General features: G+C 45.8%; 5 protein-coding genes across 5 annotated transcripts; 3 read left to right on the forward strand and 2 right to left on the reverse strand.

Moving 5' to 3' along the window:
• Positions 1-647: 647 nt before the first annotated feature.
• F5891DRAFT_1128178 (uncharacterized protein) lies at positions 648-5,776 on the reverse strand (the record flags this gene model as incomplete). Its single annotated transcript, XM_041364251.1, has 15 exons — positions 648-1,118; positions 1,143-1,154; positions 1,194-1,268; positions 2,026-2,047; positions 2,173-2,322; positions 2,392-2,852; positions 2,904-3,000; positions 3,064-3,239; positions 3,296-3,396; positions 3,486-3,707; positions 3,754-3,955; positions 4,010-4,218; positions 4,240-4,297; positions 5,063-5,313; positions 5,362-5,776. The coding sequence occupies 15 exons, from the start codon at positions 5,774-5,776 to the stop codon at positions 648-650; spliced, it is 2,922 nt and encodes a 973-aa protein (XP_041226648.1).
• Positions 5,777-6,187: 411 nt separating this feature from the next.
• F5891DRAFT_1187771 (uncharacterized protein) lies at positions 6,188-8,992 on the forward strand (the record flags this gene model as incomplete). The annotated part of the gene is made up of 10 exons (XM_041366898.1): positions 6,188-6,233; positions 6,276-6,717; positions 7,019-7,052; positions 7,099-7,110; positions 7,168-7,296; positions 7,359-7,661; positions 7,714-8,079; positions 8,126-8,440; positions 8,490-8,816; positions 8,882-8,992. The coding sequence occupies 10 exons, from the start codon at positions 6,188-6,190 to the stop codon at positions 8,990-8,992; spliced, it is 2,085 nt and encodes a 694-aa protein (XP_041226649.1).
• Positions 8,993-9,700: 708 nt separating this feature from the next.
• Positions 9,701-10,046, forward strand: F5891DRAFT_1187772 (uncharacterized protein; the record flags this gene model as incomplete). The annotated part of the gene is made up of 2 exons (XM_041366899.1): positions 9,701-9,727; positions 9,789-10,046. 2 exons carry the CDS (start codon positions 9,701-9,703, stop codon positions 10,044-10,046), a joined length of 285 nt encoding a protein of 94 aa, XP_041226650.1.
• A 1,671-nt stretch (positions 10,047-11,717) lies between these two features.
• On the forward strand, positions 11,718-12,328 carry F5891DRAFT_1277800 (uncharacterized protein; the record flags this gene model as incomplete). Its single annotated transcript, XM_041370286.1, has 2 exons — positions 11,718-11,785; positions 11,841-12,328. 2 exons carry the CDS (start codon positions 11,718-11,720, stop codon positions 12,199-12,201), a joined length of 429 nt encoding a protein of 142 aa, XP_041226651.1. The 3' UTR covers positions 12,202-12,328.
• A 426-nt stretch (positions 12,329-12,754) lies between these two features.
• F5891DRAFT_1223641 (major facilitator superfamily domain-containing protein) lies at positions 12,755-14,867 on the reverse strand (the record flags this gene model as incomplete). The annotated part of the gene is made up of 14 exons (XM_041369461.1): positions 14,607-14,867; positions 14,523-14,549; positions 14,442-14,470; positions 14,337-14,385; positions 14,209-14,286; positions 14,073-14,157; positions 13,672-14,024; positions 13,525-13,621; positions 13,280-13,472; positions 13,167-13,224; positions 13,084-13,115; positions 13,004-13,021; positions 12,886-12,953; positions 12,755-12,826 (listed from the first exon to the last, which is right to left on the reverse strand). The coding sequence occupies exons 1-14, from the start codon at positions 14,762-14,764 to the stop codon at positions 12,755-12,757; spliced, it is 1,317 nt and encodes a 438-aa protein (XP_041226652.1). The 5' UTR covers positions 14,765-14,867.
• Between the last annotated feature and the right edge of the window lie 2,465 nt (positions 14,868-17,332).

The raw sequence follows: 17,332 nt of genomic DNA on the forward strand, positions 1-17,332 counted from the left end.
TAGACATGGTTAAGTATCACCCTGCCATGAACAGGTGTTGAAGCTTGAATTACTTTCTTCGAACTAGATGCTGACAAGGCAGTGAGTTGTGTTTGTGAATGTTGGGCTTGTGAGATTGACGGATTGTTGGACATTGTGTAGAGGGTAGGAAGTTGTCACTACTAGGCTATTTGTGTGCTTGAATATGAAGCAGGGCTCATAACCTTTTGTTTGAAGTTGCGACGTGCGGGAACAAACGGAAGGCTAGATAAAACGAGTGTATACCCAGTCGCGTACTCGTAGTGTAGCGGACTAATACTAACCTAGATAAAACGAGTGTATACTAGTGAAGTTAGTAAAGGAATGAACTATAGTAATGAATGTCTTACCTCAGTCGCATACTCGTAGTGTAGCGGACTGAGGTGTGAGTAACTCTAATGTGACTATGTACTTGCGTGACATCAGCAAAATCCAAAATTCCTTATTTGACTTTTAGCGGCTTATTTGAGCTTTACTTTTCAGGCAACTTCGCAAATGCGCACCAAGGCACAACAAGTCAGTCCAAGAGTACCTAGCTTAAGCTGTTTCAAGTCATCCAAGGGAACAAAGATGATAAGGCTCAAAAATGTGATCAATTGTATTAAAGTGAAAAAGATAAGTGCGAATGTCTATGATGCGAGCTCAAAAGCATGATGATCAGCGTATTTATTGACATAAAATGTTCGAAAACTGTCATATGAATTATGTAGATTAATATCATGGCGGAGAAAATGTCTGCCATAAATGGGAATGAGGTGAGCCACACGATAGATTGAATCGACATGTATAATGTTGTAGAGAGGTGCATTGTTGGTACCGCAGGCCGGATGGACCATCCACATGCCAGTATCTTCATCAGGCAAGTCTCCAATGATATTAAACCAGCGCATGACGGCACACAGGTAAGTCTTTCCTCCATAAATGAATGAGAAGAATGCATGAATCCTCGCGACTTCGAGTCCTCGAATGCCCACATCTTCTGACCCAATATTGACGAAAGCACAGTCATAACGAGGGGCCTCGTTCCGCCACATGGGACAAGCACGAATGTGCTCAATCCGCATCCCACCGATCCCACTTATATCACTCGGGGCATAGAACTGTGAGCACGCAGAGTTGAATACTGATATTTTGCCCTCATATCAAGGGCATCCTGCAATAGGAATTTCCGACACATCTCGTGGATCATCTGGACGTGTCTGCTGGAAGAGAAAGCGGCAGACCATCTCAGGTAGACGAGGGATATCCAACTCTTCAGTGAGAGCGAGCACGGTGTAGAAACAACAATACAATGAGGAACAAAAGAAGCTCCTGACTGTATCCGTAAAAGTTGTAAGGTCGCGCGCTGCCTAGTCTGCGTTACTTGAGAAGCAAGTGCGTTCGACCCTATAGGGGAAGTGAGTGCAGCAAGGATCTAGAAGTGTGCGCTTAAGCGAAGCGCGAGAAAGCGCAGGTGTGCGCAAGGTACAAAGGCGCGGGAACACGCGCGCGTATTAGCGCGAAGCGCGGGAAAGCGCGCGCGCGTATGCGGAAATGAGAAACTAAGCTTAAGTAGTGATATAAAGCAAGATAAGAGATATAAGAGTGCAAAATGTAAAGGAATAGCTTTCTACTATATTCTGCTAAGTAGTAAGTGGGTAGTAACTAGTAAGTGAAAAGTAGGAAAAGTAGCTAAGTAATAGTATGTACTGCTGGCGCTTATATAGCGCGCCTAAGCGCGGTCATGCGGAGCCGAAGCGCTACCGAGTAGGTATGTAAGGATATATATGAGTGAGAAACTATGATAAAAATAAAGGTGGAACTATGCTAATAAAGGAAATGGAAATATACGTACTAGGAAGCTTGGTGGACAGTGGATGGATGCATCTGAATGGCTGGCGCTATAGGGCGCGCAAGCGCAGGAACGCGCGCGCGCGTATACATCGCGAAGCGCGGGAATGGTGCGCGCATGGCGCGCGTTGCGTGGGAAAGCTGCGCGTCATATAGAGATAGCTGTGGGTAGCGCACAGAATGACGCTGCGAGTTTGTGCTGTATACTTCCTAGTGAAACCTGCCATATCACACCATGAGACACACGAGTCTCTACAACGGTGCATGCACATTTTGTCTCTGCATGCCAAATCAGACAGTTGACACAATGATGAGGGAATATACTTGCGTGCAGTTCGCACTAATCGTGTATGCGCTTGCAGAACTGTTGGGCCAGGATCTACACCGTTGATGTCGTCTTCAGGAACAGACATGTCAAAGTCTTCGTCGTGAGCATTGCAGATTGCATCATTAGTAGTAGTAAGCGCATGATCCCTTGGTTCGTCTTGTTGTGCTTATGGGATTAAAAATCAGCTTTCAAGTGGCTGAAAATATGTTTAGAACTTACAAAGGGCATCAAGGGCTGCTGAAAGGCAAGTTCCATCCAACATCCCACGGCTGGTGAAGTCGACTCGTGCAGCAGCAAGTTTATCGAGCTGTTGATTTGTGACAAGCATTTGACCAAGCGCATTATATTTGCTTGATCGCCTCCATGGATTTTTAACAGCCTTGATGTGTTTGCTCTCTGTAATGGATGAGCAGAGTCCATTTGGAGCGCCAAAGAGTCGGATGAGCTGCAAATAATGAGAGACAGAGTGTTGTCGCGGTAGAGAGAATGTGGATACAGTGTCAGTTTCAAGGAAAATCTTGCGATAATGATGGAAACAGGAAATAGCATCTTGCAGTTTCTCCAGCATGCCCTCGGTTATAGTATTCTTTTGTACAATGTAACAAAATTCAAGAAACGCACGGAATGTGCGTATGATTTCCACTGGGACGTGTCCCTCAATGGCCGCTATATAAACCTGACGAGGTTTAGCAAGCAAGATCATAGTGAAAAGCAATGGGACACATACCTTCATAAGTGCTTTTGAGTCATCTCCGGTCCATTGTTTGAAGCCACGCCCTTGCGGGAAACGCCTCAGGCCTGCGAAAGGGGCGACACTAGCAATTCTATTGAAGGTAGAGCCAGAATTAGATATTAGATATTAGAAATGAGATAGAAAATCAACATACCTATGATCAATGTCATCCAAGATGTGTTGCGCATCATGTGCTCCATGTGTTTGTAGGAGATACTTATGGACCCAGTCCACAAGATGGTCCTTGAACGTGCCTTTGATGAGCTGATGTAAGATGTTGGGTGCGATCAGCTGGCAAATATCAGCACGAGGAAAATCATTAGTGAACGGCTGTGGATATAAATTGTAGTGAGAACAAGAACAAAGATAAAAATGAGAAGACGTACAACAAGATCTGCTACAACTCCAAACTCGTCCCACAGTTCCAAATATGTCCCCACACTAACAAGTTCTTCTGTATACGCTTGACATCGAGGAAGCGCGCCAGCTGCATCAAGATTATAATTTGGTGACATACATCTTGAGTATACCATAAGTCAAAGATATAGAAACAAAAAACAACCAACTACCATGGACACCAGCAGCGCACAATACATGCCAGCAGAACTTGTTCTTCATAGTCAGCAATGTAAGGTCCAAGGCCATAGATGACACGACGGAAATGCCCATCACCAAATTTTGCAACCTCAGGTTTCGTCATTCCAGGCCTAAGTCTTTCGAGAATCTTGGAAAGCGAAGCATGAAACAACTGGTGGCAGAATTTTAGGAAGTGTGGGTCACTTGTGTGTTCCTTTGTAGCTACTAGGTCATCAGTACAAATACTACAAGAAGTTATTTCACTCACTCTTTGGCATCGCAAGAAAGCCAATGACTACGACTGCATTCCGGTGCGCATGCCGGACATTGTTGTGGATGTTCCCAATGGACAGATAGAGCGGGTAATACTCATTGTTCCCGGTTCCTACAGAGACGGTTGTTTTGTCACTTCCAAGAATGACAGGAATGAAGGTGGCGCCAATTGTATCTGGATCCTTAGAAATGATGTCCTAGTATGATATGTTAGTTCCCTGGAATATTCATAGTGATGGTCATGTACGCACTGCTTGATCCCATGCCCAGTCAGCAGACATGAAGTCTCTATAGTGGCGCTCCTCACCTGAGGTCGAGTACTCTCGGTAAGGTCGAAAGTCCATCTTGTGTGTGAAATTGGGGTTTGCGAGCATGTTGCGGACTACTTGATGTAGATCCCGGTACCATACATCAAAGGTGCTGTCCATCCAGGGCGGATAACTACCTTCAGGCTTCTCACCTGTATACGAGCATGAGAAACACTCCCACTTGACCTCTCCCAATGGTATTGCGTCAATCATTGTTACAAGTAACATCGGCTACATGGCCCCCCTATCATTTTTCCCCTTCGTCCTCGCCCTTGTATGCCTCCGGCTCGTACTTCTCTACTGACTATCCATTGACCGGATCCTCGGGACCGTTCCCGTCCCTCATCCCCCTCCTATCGCACCAATGTGCGCACGTGCCTTCGGGCTATGACTCGTTCTGACTCGTGCCACCAATGTGGCTTTCCTTATCTTGTCTTATCTTTCCTCTGACTCATGCATGCTGCGCATTGTATCATTTACCGTTGGCTCGTTCCAACGTTTCTTGGTCTCATTCTGCATTCGACCTCACATCACTAATCAGGCTGTGCTACCAGCGTACCTATACCCTTTCCGTTTCCCCTTTGCCCTTACCTACAGTACGGTAGCCTTGCCCTTAACCCTTTCCACTTAGTATAAGTAGTCGGTCACTCTGTACTAGATTCCCTAACTTGAATCTACTCAATCTTCCCTCGAACATACTTCCCTCTGAAGCCCCCTCAGCTTCAGTCTCTAGTATCTTTTCTTAGGTGCTCATCGCGCCTAAGTCTACCTCGATCGACTACTCATCGTTCGGACAAGACTGTCCTTACTTTGAGAACGTCAGTGACTTTGAAGACATCTGTCTTAGAAGTCACGTGACACGCGCATCTCTGATATCTGCCGACTCGTCGTCGCCAGTCTCAGTCGCTACACTGGACCCTTCCGGTTACGTCACGAACGTTAGCGGATGACGCCCCCCTTAGGGCTCCGCATAACAGATCTATTTGAGTGCGTAACAATCATTGCATAGAGATCTTGATTGTCTGCAAATAGTGGTGCATCACCATGTTTGAGCAAGGTAGATGCCCATAGGGCAAGGTGCGCATCAATTTTCCGGGCAGGTGTTGGGTTCTGAGTGTAGAAAAAATCGGCAGTTTCGAATTCAGTGCGGTTATGGAATGGCATCCAGTCATTCGGAGATTGAGGTTCATGAGTTGGTGGCAATGCATTATCGTCGAGAAAACAACCATGAATGTCACATGGACGTCCTGTAGGCCATGTCAGCAGCTACGTTAATGAGAGATATGAAAACAAACCATTGAGTTGGGCGTGATAGTTGTGAAAAAGATGGTTCCCGGGCCCAAAAAACTCAGTATCAACATCCGGCAGGGGGGAAGACCTCAGTGCATCAGCGCAGTGATCATGACTGTACCCAAGGTCGTGTTCCTTGTTATCAGGTGAGAAGGGGAAATCCTGACCATTATACCGATCTTCAAGTTGTTGCAACAGGACATCTGGGACATCGATGTCCATGTCCTGCTCTGGTGGTGGGGAAGATATCACAGGATGGGCTGACAAGATATGTTTTGTGCGCCCTGCACCTATCTTGAAAAACTGCTTGCATCCTGCATGTCCACATGGGAGTTGCAAGACGCTGAAGTCTCTGCGATGAACCTGAGTGCGAGGGATAGTATCAGGCATAGTTTCAGCGTCAGGTAAGATGATTGACATAATGGATGTTCGGCGTGGTGAGGATGTAATGGATTTTTGGCGTGGCGAGGATTGATGTAATGGATGTTCGGTGTGGGGAGGATGTAATGGATGTTCGGCGTGGTGAGGAGGATGTAATGGATGTTCAGCGTGGGGAGGATGTAATGGATGTTCGGCGTGGGGAGGATTGACGTAGTGGATTTTTGGTGTGGGGAGGATGCGGTAGCCTGGAGTGAAGCTGAGATGTTCAAAGACTAAGGTTCAAATAAGCGCTTAGCGCTAAGGGTTCATGCATCCCGGACAAAACAGGGTGCCACTTACAAATTTCTTTTCATTCCGTGCAGTTATTTTCCTTTCTACCACTCACACACTAGTACAACTCGGCCTGTGCATCCTGGTCCCGCCCTTCTTTTCATTGAGCTACCGCTTGTCATGGCTCCTCGTCGCACATGTGCTAAAAATGCTACCACCCATCCAGGTCAGATTGTTCTTGACGCACAACGGAAATGATGCACCAAAGCCGAAAAACAAGCAGACGATGACTGCTTGGCAGCAGCCAGGGCAGAAAAGGAAGCGGATGCACTAGCAGGGCTCACCAGACTAGCAGAAATGCAGGTCCAGATAGAGGCTACACAGGCTCAAGCTGCTGATAAGCCCAAGACAGTCAGACTGCGACCGGTTCCAAAGGGTCACCAGCCACATGCCAGCCAATCAGAGGAACCTTTTTCTAAGGCAGGTCGCCAGTATGCCGACAATATGGATGGTCATGGTGAGACATCAAATGTGAAGGATCAGATTTTTGATGAAGATGAGTCATTGGGTGGTAGCAATATTGAAATTCCAGGCAGTACAAAGCAGAAGTCAAAGAAGCAAACACTTAAGGCGGCGATCTCAGGTGTTAGGTTCCACATTGATGCAGATGTCAACGATGCGCGTGCAAACAACAAGAAAGGCAACTCCGAGTGCGTGTTTTCCTTAAACTGCCATGTTTATGCTTACTGAATCTACTCTATATTTTCTCAATTTCATCTGGGCGTCTAGAACAAAATCTGCTCTAGGTGGTCGCATTCAAAACTGGAGGACAAGGGTTCCCCCGAAATCAAATTCTGAGCAAGAATCGCTTACCACTGCCACTCAACCGCCGGCTATCAGTGCATGATTAGCTTTTCGGGAGATTACATATTTCTGAGTGCCATGACTTGGATACTCAGCACTTTATGGGAGGTCCTTACACTGTGTCTTGCAGTCTGGATTGCTGTAAAGCACTTCCGTGAACTGCGACAACGCTCAACAAGAGGTATTACTGAAGACTGTTTCACGGTGTTGATGCAAACTCATGTTAGTTACTTCGCGAGGTGAGCTCATAATTTGAATGCCGCCGTTTTTCTCTGCTCACATCCTGCATGTGCTAGCTTTTTTGCTATTGCCTGTTTCCATATCAGTTCATTCATGGAGCTTTTGGAGATGAGGACTTGGATGAAACACTCGAACGGGAGGCAGCAGCAGTTATGACAAAGAGTCAGGGTAAACAACCAGTGATGGTGAGTGAATTTTTTTAATTGTGATTTGCAAGTTTGCGCCTCTCAGGCTGATTTGAATCTAGTCTACCATCAGTATTGTATCTACTAGCACTGATCATGACCTCGAACCACCATCCAGCACTCAACCCTGCTTGAAGAACCGTGCCTTGATGCCACCACCTTCAACGCAACCCCAAGCCATATCCAGCACAAAGAGGAAGAAGCTTGCTGAGGTCATTGAGTTCTCTGAGAGTGAGATCTCTGAGTTTTTGGACACGGACGATGACCTTATGGAGGTTGATGGCCCGAGTGACAGATTGGATGCTGATATCAAGCCCGAGCCAGTGGTTCAGAACAGTGCTAAAGCTATACGCACTACAACTTCTGTATCTCCCTCCGTGATTTCTTTTATTTTTTCGCTACTAACTTCAGTTTCAGACGTCAGTGACTACCACCACTTGCAAGGCTCCTGCTCCTCCCTCAAAGAAGGTGAAACTCGAGAAAAATACCAAACAGGGCAACATCAAATCCAAGGGAACGTCAACTGTGTTGCCTGGCACCTGGGTAGAACCAGTATCGAAGGCGCGTTCATCATATTTGAACACAGACCTCCCATCAGGCTGTCATGAGGATGGAAAATGGGTTCGAGTCTTTTTACCGACAGTCTTTCTGTGGCTCGGCGCACAAGAGGAACTCTGGGTTATTGCTGATGCTAAGTTGCTCATGGCGTGCAAAGAAATTTTCAAGGTCGTCTATCCAGATATTCGCTACAACGTCACCACGTCTGGGTCTGTTTTTGGTGTTGTCCATGTTACCACTTTATTTGGGGGACACTACTGATATATTACAGGTCACACAATGTGTTGGTGAATGGCGTAGCAACTTCAGGTCTACAGTGCTTGCTATTGCAATTGATTTTTGTGCCTCCAATCAAGATTCAGCTCCAGCAGAACTCGCAGAACTCCTCCTTGTCAACTACGGCTTCCTATACCCTAACCCTGACAACATTGACAAGACAGAAACATTTCGCTCTGTGTTTGTGCAGGAACTTCTTGCGACGGCGCATCTGTCTCGAATTCTAGGACATGCTGACGTCCCTGTTCTCAACACTCGCAACTTAATTAAACATGGTTTTTTCAGGGCATTGGGGTTGTGTGCTGTTTCGGTAAGTCAATCCTAAGTGGATTTTCACCTACTAATTTCTGTATTTGTAGCTTGAACACACTTTCTCTCTTCTCGCTGATAATACTGTTACTATCGACCATGAGGATCACTTGGGGTTACCGATTACTGCACGGAGAGCTCATCTCAAGACACCAAAGACCCTCAACAAAGCTACAGGCAAGGAGACGGTCTCAGAGCATCCATTTTCAATTGCCAAGTGGAAATCCAAGACTGACACATTTATATGTGTGGCAGCTAAGAAGGGGGAGGCAGCAACAGAGCTCACTGTCTCAATGGCATGGAAGCTTCTGAAGAAACCCGGCTTCGATAAGTACACCAGCAATGACTCATTCGAGGATGAGGATGATCATGCGGATGTTTGGTAAGTTAGTGTCTTTCGCCATTCCCAGGTTTTGACTAGTACATTTTGTACTATCTACAGATATGTGAGCCTCACGCCTCTGGTCAACATCTCCTTCATGCAGCTTTTCAATCCTTGTGCCCTCCACCTGCACTTTTCACCATTTGGAACCATTTCTTTGCTCCTCACTAATGCATTTTATCCTGGTTTTCTGGTCTTTTGTCACCTCTTAGCACTCATGAGCTGCCCTTTAATGCTCTTAATGCTTTGTGTGTCTCGCTCACTTTTTGACTTAATCACCCTTTTGCACACTTTTTAGTGATTCTATGACGCATTTTACAGCTACTTGCAATGGAATTTATCGAGTTTTCATGCCTTAAATCGTGTGTGATAAGTCGATTCAATTGTGTTTAAGTCGCTACAAGACAAGGCGTGGCCTTAGCGCGTCTTGTGGCGCTCTTGCTCTTTTTTCCTTAAGGTCCCTTAAAAAGTCAAAAAAGTCCGATTAAGACATCCGTGATTTTCCTGATGGATTAGGTAAGCTGGTACTCAACGTACCGATAAACAAACTATTAACAACAATTATCCTATTTACAACTATTGTAGGTTAACCCCAGGTGCATCCAACTGTCTTGCTGTGTATCGTATGAGGTTGCTAACTCTGCGCATTACGTTCATTCAGGTGCCGGGTAATGCAGCCCGCCGGAATGGCTAGCTTGCCATGATGTCAAGTTCGTCATACCTTGCACCGGACCTGAACTCTCACTCGGTCCGACGGTTTTTCTTTATACCCACCACCCCCTTTCAATCGAGACAACCCTATATAATGTACAGTGTTCACACGACTCACTTCAATTCAATCACAACCAACAAATCATCACTCCTATTGAACACACAATCATGGTTTTCTATGCATATGTAAAACAGGTACGTCTGAGATTCAATTCATTCCTCAACGCGTGCAATGTCGTGCTAAATTGCCATTCAGGTCACAGACAACTCGACCTATCGATATGTGATCATCTTCGCTAGCCGCGCAGTTGCCGATGAGTGGTGGCGTGCCGTGTCCACTTCCACTGTCTCTAGCTTCGTGAACAGTGTTCAGCGTGTCAATGCCCAGTTCTACACCCATAACGTGAACCTGGCCAATGCCGTTAACTCCCTCACCACGAATGGGGTTGCGACCCAATTCCTTGGCAAGGTGTTTTTCACTTTGCTGAACGACTTGGCATCAGTGAACCGGTGAAGAAAGTAGAAAGCCATATATCACAATATATAGTACACAATCACACACATCAGCATAATTCTGCCATCGGTCATTACATTATCATGTTTGACCTTGTAGAGGAAAGAAGCGTTTTTCATTTTCTTATATCTGCTTCCGATGTCAAAGCTACTCAGGAAAAACCTCCTTCTCAAATTGGATGAAATGCGATCCAACTTGCACAAATCTGCAAGAATTTGACGATTTGGCAATCTGTCTAATTATTTTAATCCCTTTCAAATTTTCGTAAATAGGATCTCAATTCACGACAATACTAGCACATTATTTTCAGGCAGCTTTTCCAATTCAATTAAATGATATCAAGCAAATTCCATTAAATTTTAAATCTGACATAAACAGCAAACATCTATCTATCTATTATAGATGAGAGCGAGTGAGAGATATGTTGTTGTGTCGTCGTTGTGTCATCGTCATTGTTGTCTTGTCGCATCATGTCGTCGCGTCGTTGTCGTGTCATCGTCATCTCGTCGCATCGCGTCGTCGTTGTCGTCTCGTCATTGTCGCATCACGTCGTCGTCGCATCGTGTCGTTGTCGTCGCATTGCGTCGCGTCGTCGTCGTCATATCGTCATTGTCGTCGCATCGCGTCGCGTCGTCATCGTCATTGTCGTCGTCATTGTTGTCGTCGTCATTGTTGTCGTCGTTGTGTCGTCGTCGTCGTTGTGTCGTCGTCATCGTGTCGTCGTCGTCGTGTCGTCGTCGTCGTGTCGTCGTCGTCATTGTCGTTGTATCGTCGTCGTCGTGTCGTCGTCGTCGTCGTCGTCATTGTCGTTGTATCGTCGTCGTCGTGTTGATGTTGTTGGGTTGTTGCTGTCGGGTCATCGTCGTTGTCATCGCACCATCATCGTCAGCCAAAGTGGCAAGCGAGAGTAGCGATGAGTGAGAGCGAGTGAGAGCGGGAAGAAAAGTTCAAGTTGAACTTTTGTGAGCGCACCGTCACATGAACAAACATATACAAATGTTGGACTTAGGATATTTCCAGCGCTGTAGCACAATCGATCCCGCTGATGCCTTGTAGAGCGCCGCTGTACTTTCACATTTGCAATAAGCAGCAATCAGAAACATGTAAAGCATTGTTTTGAAAATACTTAATGTAGTCTTATTGAAAGCGGAGGCCGCTGGAAGCGGTACAGCCAGTTTCGAAAGTTGTCCGCTAAAGGTATCTTCTCACGAGAAGGGCTTGAATAGCATTGTAATGGGATAAATAAATAGGGCCAAACGACAATGCACGAAATAATTGGGATAAGTCTACTACCACCCCTCATTATCTGAAAAGGAGGAATGTCATAGCTTTGTGACTAAATCTAATGGTATTTTATATTTGTCGACAAATGCCCGAGGCTCTTTCCATCAAAAGGCCTTAAATAACATTGTAATTAAAAAACAAGATCAGGTAAGATGTCGAAGCTCAAAACAATTGGCTCAGGTATACTACCACTACTCATTGGCTGCAAAGGCGGAATGTCCCAGGATTGTTATAAATCATTCATGTTAAGCTGGATTTACAAGCATACATGAGTATATATGTGCAATTCAAATTGCTCGCAGTATATAAGCTAATATTTGGCGGCAGCAGAATTACATCGTGCTATACTTCCCACGGCTACAATATCGAGGACTCATCAATTCACTGATGGGTGGTCGCGGGTCGAGCATTATCCCCCCGCTTGATCACTTTGCAGACCATATTAGCGGGAACTTGTGAGTTAGTTCCTTGCAGGACGTTTTACATTTTGCTGATAGCAGCCCTACCAAGTTTCTTCATCCGTTCTAAGGTCGCTCCCCACGACTATTGGTACTTTCCCAAATCGTCTAATGCAACGAACGCGGTCTATGTGTCGCGCACTGAACGCACTCGCTTCACCATTAGTCGCACTGACAGTGGTACTGCAGGGACTGTCATAATTGGCTCTGACAAGATCGCCATCACATTGACCGACGTCAATATGTTCATTCATGTCGACACTGCCACTGGTCAAGTAATTCTTTCACCTGCCCCTCAGTCAGGTTTGACGTTCAGTGCCCTTTTGGGCAACTTCACCGTGGGGGCTACCCTGTCTCAGAGTGTGAAGGAACTTCTCTACACGGAAAATGGGGAAGAGTGGGAACTCGTTTGAACTGTGATCATTTGACAGTCATCCTGTACTAGTATTGTCATAGTCTCCCCTAGAGAGGACGAAGAAAGGTATTTGTTTCTGTACTGTCAGCAACACTATGAAGCAATTGTATTTTTGTTGAACGCTTGCCACCGCGTGCATCACTATGCCAACATCCTGTCAGGCTACATCCCTGTAAAATAATGCGTGTTACAGTGTCGCATAAGTAGCCTATATCATATATGACAATTGATGATCTTATTTCCTGGATCATCATCATCATCATTATGTGTTGAATCGAAGTCATGAGATGGCACCTGTTTACAAAATTTCTTTCATTGAATTCTCGCAGCTGGACGAAGGGGAATCCTTGTAAAATCAAAGTAGAATAATTCTGGTGACACAACAAGCCGCGCAGCGGCAATCACTTCTATCCTATATCAACGTGCCCTTTGGCTTCGTGCCCGTGCCCCAACTTCTATCAAGACAAGCCTAGACAAGCCCTGTATTATCATGCTTTGATGATTCCCGTGGATTACTAGTATTGGTCCGTGTTCGACGATAAGCCGCTCACTTAGAACTTATTTCTTCTGATGCAAATGAAACCCATGAAGCTATACATCAGGGCACCAGCCAGTGCGGCGAGCTGTTAGCCAAATAATCCGAGTCAATGGAACAAGAAAACAGGAACCATAGTCAACTCACCCCAGAGAACAGAGCGGGTTTCCACCAAGTATAATTTGATGTAAGCAAAACACCGGATATGGGGGTTCCTAGATAAACAGTCAGAGGTTGAAACAAGAAATATCACGAGTACACCTACCAATCAAACTTCCAAATCCTGTAGCGAACGTATGCAAATTAAATTCAATAGAATCCATAAGTGAATCTGATCCTACTCACCACCAACGAAGAAGCAAATGCCCATCCATCCGCTGTGGCCAGATCAGATGGTTTGCGCAGATCAAGTTTGATTTATCACTCACCCAAGCTCAGAAGGGTCGGGCGTTAAGACAGCCACGAGTGGACCTACCATTGCGTTATCTGTATGGTCGATCAACACACCTTCAACTATATAGTGAAACGGAAAACTACTCACACACACCCGAAGAATAGCCGTAAAGTACACCGAGAATAACGACGCTGGTCAGGCTACTTAATCCAATAGTGCCCAAAATCACCGATCCGCACATAATTGCCGAAATCACGGTTAAGTTTGGGACTCCTGTATACGCTGCAATGTACCCTGATGTAACTCGTCCCACACAGCTGGACACATTTAAAATCACGAGCTAGTGAACGTATCAGCAGGAGAACCACTTTTTGCATAATGCTAGATCCTACAGAGTAAAACGAAAAGTCGATGCTGACACCGTGCTTGACAGAGTCGAGTTGAAGAAAGAATAAAGGGTAGTAGAAGCCAATCTGGACAAGAAAGGACCTGCATACAAATTAGTCAGTTGGACAAATTCGAGAGAGACTTTGACTTACCCTGCCAGAGCGAAAATAAACGGGACATCATGAAGACATTTTTTAGCTGCTGCAATGTAATTCACTGGTGTCGTCGGTGGATCAAGGCGGGTTCGCATGCACAAGCATGCAATTAAAAGCAGCGTGCTGACCATCCCTGCACTTGCACGTACGGTATTGGCAAAACCGAGCTGCCCATTCAGGAGGTTATTAAGCATAATCGGATGAATGATTGCACCCAGCGATGAACCCGGAATAACGAGCGTCATCACCAGCGTGCGTTTCCGTTTGAAGTAATGAGAGACGACAGCCAGACTCGGGACGTACAGGAGCCCCAACGCGACACCAGAGCATAAGCCTTGAGTAAGGAATATCTATATAGTGTCAGAAAACAAAAACGTCAGAAAGCCGAAGGATGTTACCTGGTAGTACTGATTAGGCTTCGCAAATGATAGCATGAAGATAGAAAAGCCCTGTAAAAATGATCCGATGATGACAAGATTATAACTAGTTTAGCCTGCTGAGTATCGTCTCCGACACACTTATATATATACCCACAAATAACCTCGGTCATACAGTGAACCTGCTACAATGCTCACAGCGGTGCCTAAAAATGCATTGAAGCTCCCAATGGATCTGCGAAAGAACTCGATAATACTAACAATAGAGGAGCTAGGACAACTCACGAAATAGCAAATTGTGTCTTATTTGTGAGGTAATGCTGAGTATAGAAGTCTGGAAGGCAAGTCGTGTAAATAAAGTCACATCCTCACTTTCATATGCGGCAATACCTTGGTATACACCAAAGGAGGTGGTGTAACTTGTAACCTTCAGAGAGCCATTCTTCACCAATAGTAGAGTGAAATACTCACCCCCAACCGCAGAACAATATAAGAAACCTAAACAAATCAAGTAAGAGTCAGCTTGCCGTGTTTTGCAAAATCGAGTCTTCTTACGACCCAAAGGCAGTGGACCAAGCTGCAAGACCGCCTTCAGGAAATTCATCAGAACGTGAAGGAAGGACGGAGTCCTTGGAGACTGATGATTCAACATCAGGGACCTTTGATTCTTCATTGTCCGAGTCTCGGGTAGCCTGAAGTTCTGTAGAAAGCATTTGAGGTTTGGTTTCGACCGCTATCTGTCGACTGGGACAGGTGACGCCGTTGTACGGAACCGTAAGTACGTGATCACACCGCACTTACGGTGGTCATTTAAGTATGTGTGAATCACCGCACTTGGGATCTGACACATCTATCAAGAATTCACAAGCCAGCAAGAACACTTGAAGAAGGCGCGACAGCATTATGACCAAGACAATCACCTAGAAACACACCCACAGTCGCACATCGGCGGATGACAATACAATATTATGATTGGCAGACGAACGCGCCATTATCAACGGGGATAACAAGCAGGACGAGAACTTCCACAAGGAGACAGCGGACTTCATGACCACTCTCCCGTGTTGCTCCAAAGAGACAGTCTTGCGCGAACGGAAATGAATATTGCGCAGTCCATCCGGTTTCCCGAAGCTGACTCGGAAGTCGAGCATAATCATCTTTGGCCGAGTAAGTTGATATACATATAGCCTATCATACAAGACTCACTCCATCAGAATACCTGAGCTATCACTTCCCTGCACTTCCCTGAGGCAGACCCGGACTGTGATCTGGCTCTGAGAACGATGAGTAAGGCCTTGAGTAGCGAAGACACTGTTCCGCGGAGAACATGATTCACACGCCGTAGTACGTGTTTCAAGTTTCAAGTTAGTCAGCGCACGGAACGCTGAATATGATATATGCATTAAGAATATGGTTCCCTGCGATGTGCATGTGAACTTACCGATTCCTCGGATCAATAGATGTACTATGGAATAGTCTGGCGTATTGACGGTGCACAGGATGCCAATCAGGATAAAGCTGAAGTTCTAAAATTTCAAGTATATTCTAGGCTCGGAGATAATTGACATGCATGGTAGAATTATTTTGGCGCTTTGAGTTCGCTACAACACGCGCTCTCCGTGCTGAGCGGGTCGGGGAGAGTCGGGGGCTGGTGCGTTGAGTGCTGCTACGACTGTATAGCAAACCGGTTCGTTAGTTGAGGTTTTTCCGCTTCAACACATCACACCCATTCACCTGCAGCATTGTATCGCTCCCAGTTCTGTTCTCCTAGTACGCCATTTATTTTCGTGCCACCGGAGGACAGCACAGCTGCGCCTGCAAGATGTTAAGATGTGAGTCTGGAAGAACGCCGCCAAAGAAAATTAGCCGCCGAAAATTCTTAAATGAAAAGGTATATCACGACGTCTTCGTTCGTGAGCCGATCGGGGTGGATCTGGCACAATCCGAAGATTCCGGACAAATGCTTTCCGAGTAACGTCGGGATATCCGGAGAAATGTACGAGAGTAACGTACGCGCTGAATAAACAGCCTTCTGATGCAGCTCTAACGCATCAACCTCGAGCGCGAGCAATGAGCAGGGCGGTTACGATGCTGGCTGATGAATCAGGGTGGCCCAGACTATGTTGGGGTTCGAAAGATGTAGATAAAGATGGGCTTGGGAATAATATATCCTACGACTCAGGACACAGATTATTTCATGGTGGTGACGTAAGGATGATGAGATGCTGTCCACGTCCAAGACCGCATAGCCTGGTGAACAGGTAGACTGTAAGCATTAGTCCTTGATGTCGGCTCAATCAAGGCCGAGTGAACCGAAGTTGGAGCGTTGAAGATTAAGCTTGATTCAAGTCTAGAGACCAACGGAGAATTGAAACTCCGCCGTACTACAATTTTACCAGTGACACCGTTACCACAACTACTTGCAAACAGATCTTAGCGGAAAGAATCTGCTGCATACATGCCAGCAAATCCAAGACTCACATTTCTGACATATTCACAAGTGACTGATACTACTTGGGTACGTACTTGGTATTGAAGTTGTGTGAAAATTTTCAAGATTTTCTAGGTTTCTGACATGTTCACAGCTGACTAATACTAGTCGAAAGTTTAAACATTGACGGCGAAGAAGAGGCTAACATCTTTTGTACAACAGACAGCGTAGACTTCCCCAAGTCCTCTAAATTTGTTCATAATTGTGCGACTGGGGTTATTAAATTGCTGTATACCGGCGCGTACGTTGAACGGCGATAGCTCAAAGGTACTTCACTACTATTAAGGAAAATTAGAACACTGAAGAATTTGTTCCGAATAACAGGGATGGTATTCTGACTCTTTCCTCGGGTAGTCTCCGTCAACAGGATCGCGCTATGCCTGAAACGCTAGTTATGGTAACGATGGGCCGTTCTTGAAACCCGCGGTGCTTTACCTAGCTCCTTCAACACAGCTGCTCTTGTGCCTGGTGATAGTGGGATCATGGGGGATCATGGGGGAATGCTGACATCGGAGCTGTGTATGAGTTTGTAAGTTGTGACGGGACGTCGGATATATTCACTGAAAAGTATCGTTCGCCTCGGCTGCAGGATGTCAGAATCAAAACAAGGCATGCGGCTGTAGGTTCGACGCAAGCCCCCTATGAAGGTCTTGATAACAGCGTTTAAATTCCCGCCTGTGGCCCGTCCCTAACAGCCTTGGATCTTCGCAGCTGTCATAACAATTTTGACAGAGCAGCAAAAAGATTATGAGGCTTCGAGAAGTGTTTCAATTCGATGAGCCGGACCCAA

Source organism: Suillus fuscotomentosus (genome assembly GCF_016647785.1).
Source record: "Suillus fuscotomentosus strain FC203 chromosome Unknown F5891scaffold_23, whole genome shotgun sequence".
Lineage (NCBI taxonomy): Eukaryota > Fungi > Basidiomycota > Agaricomycetes > Boletales > Suillaceae > Suillus > Suillus fuscotomentosus.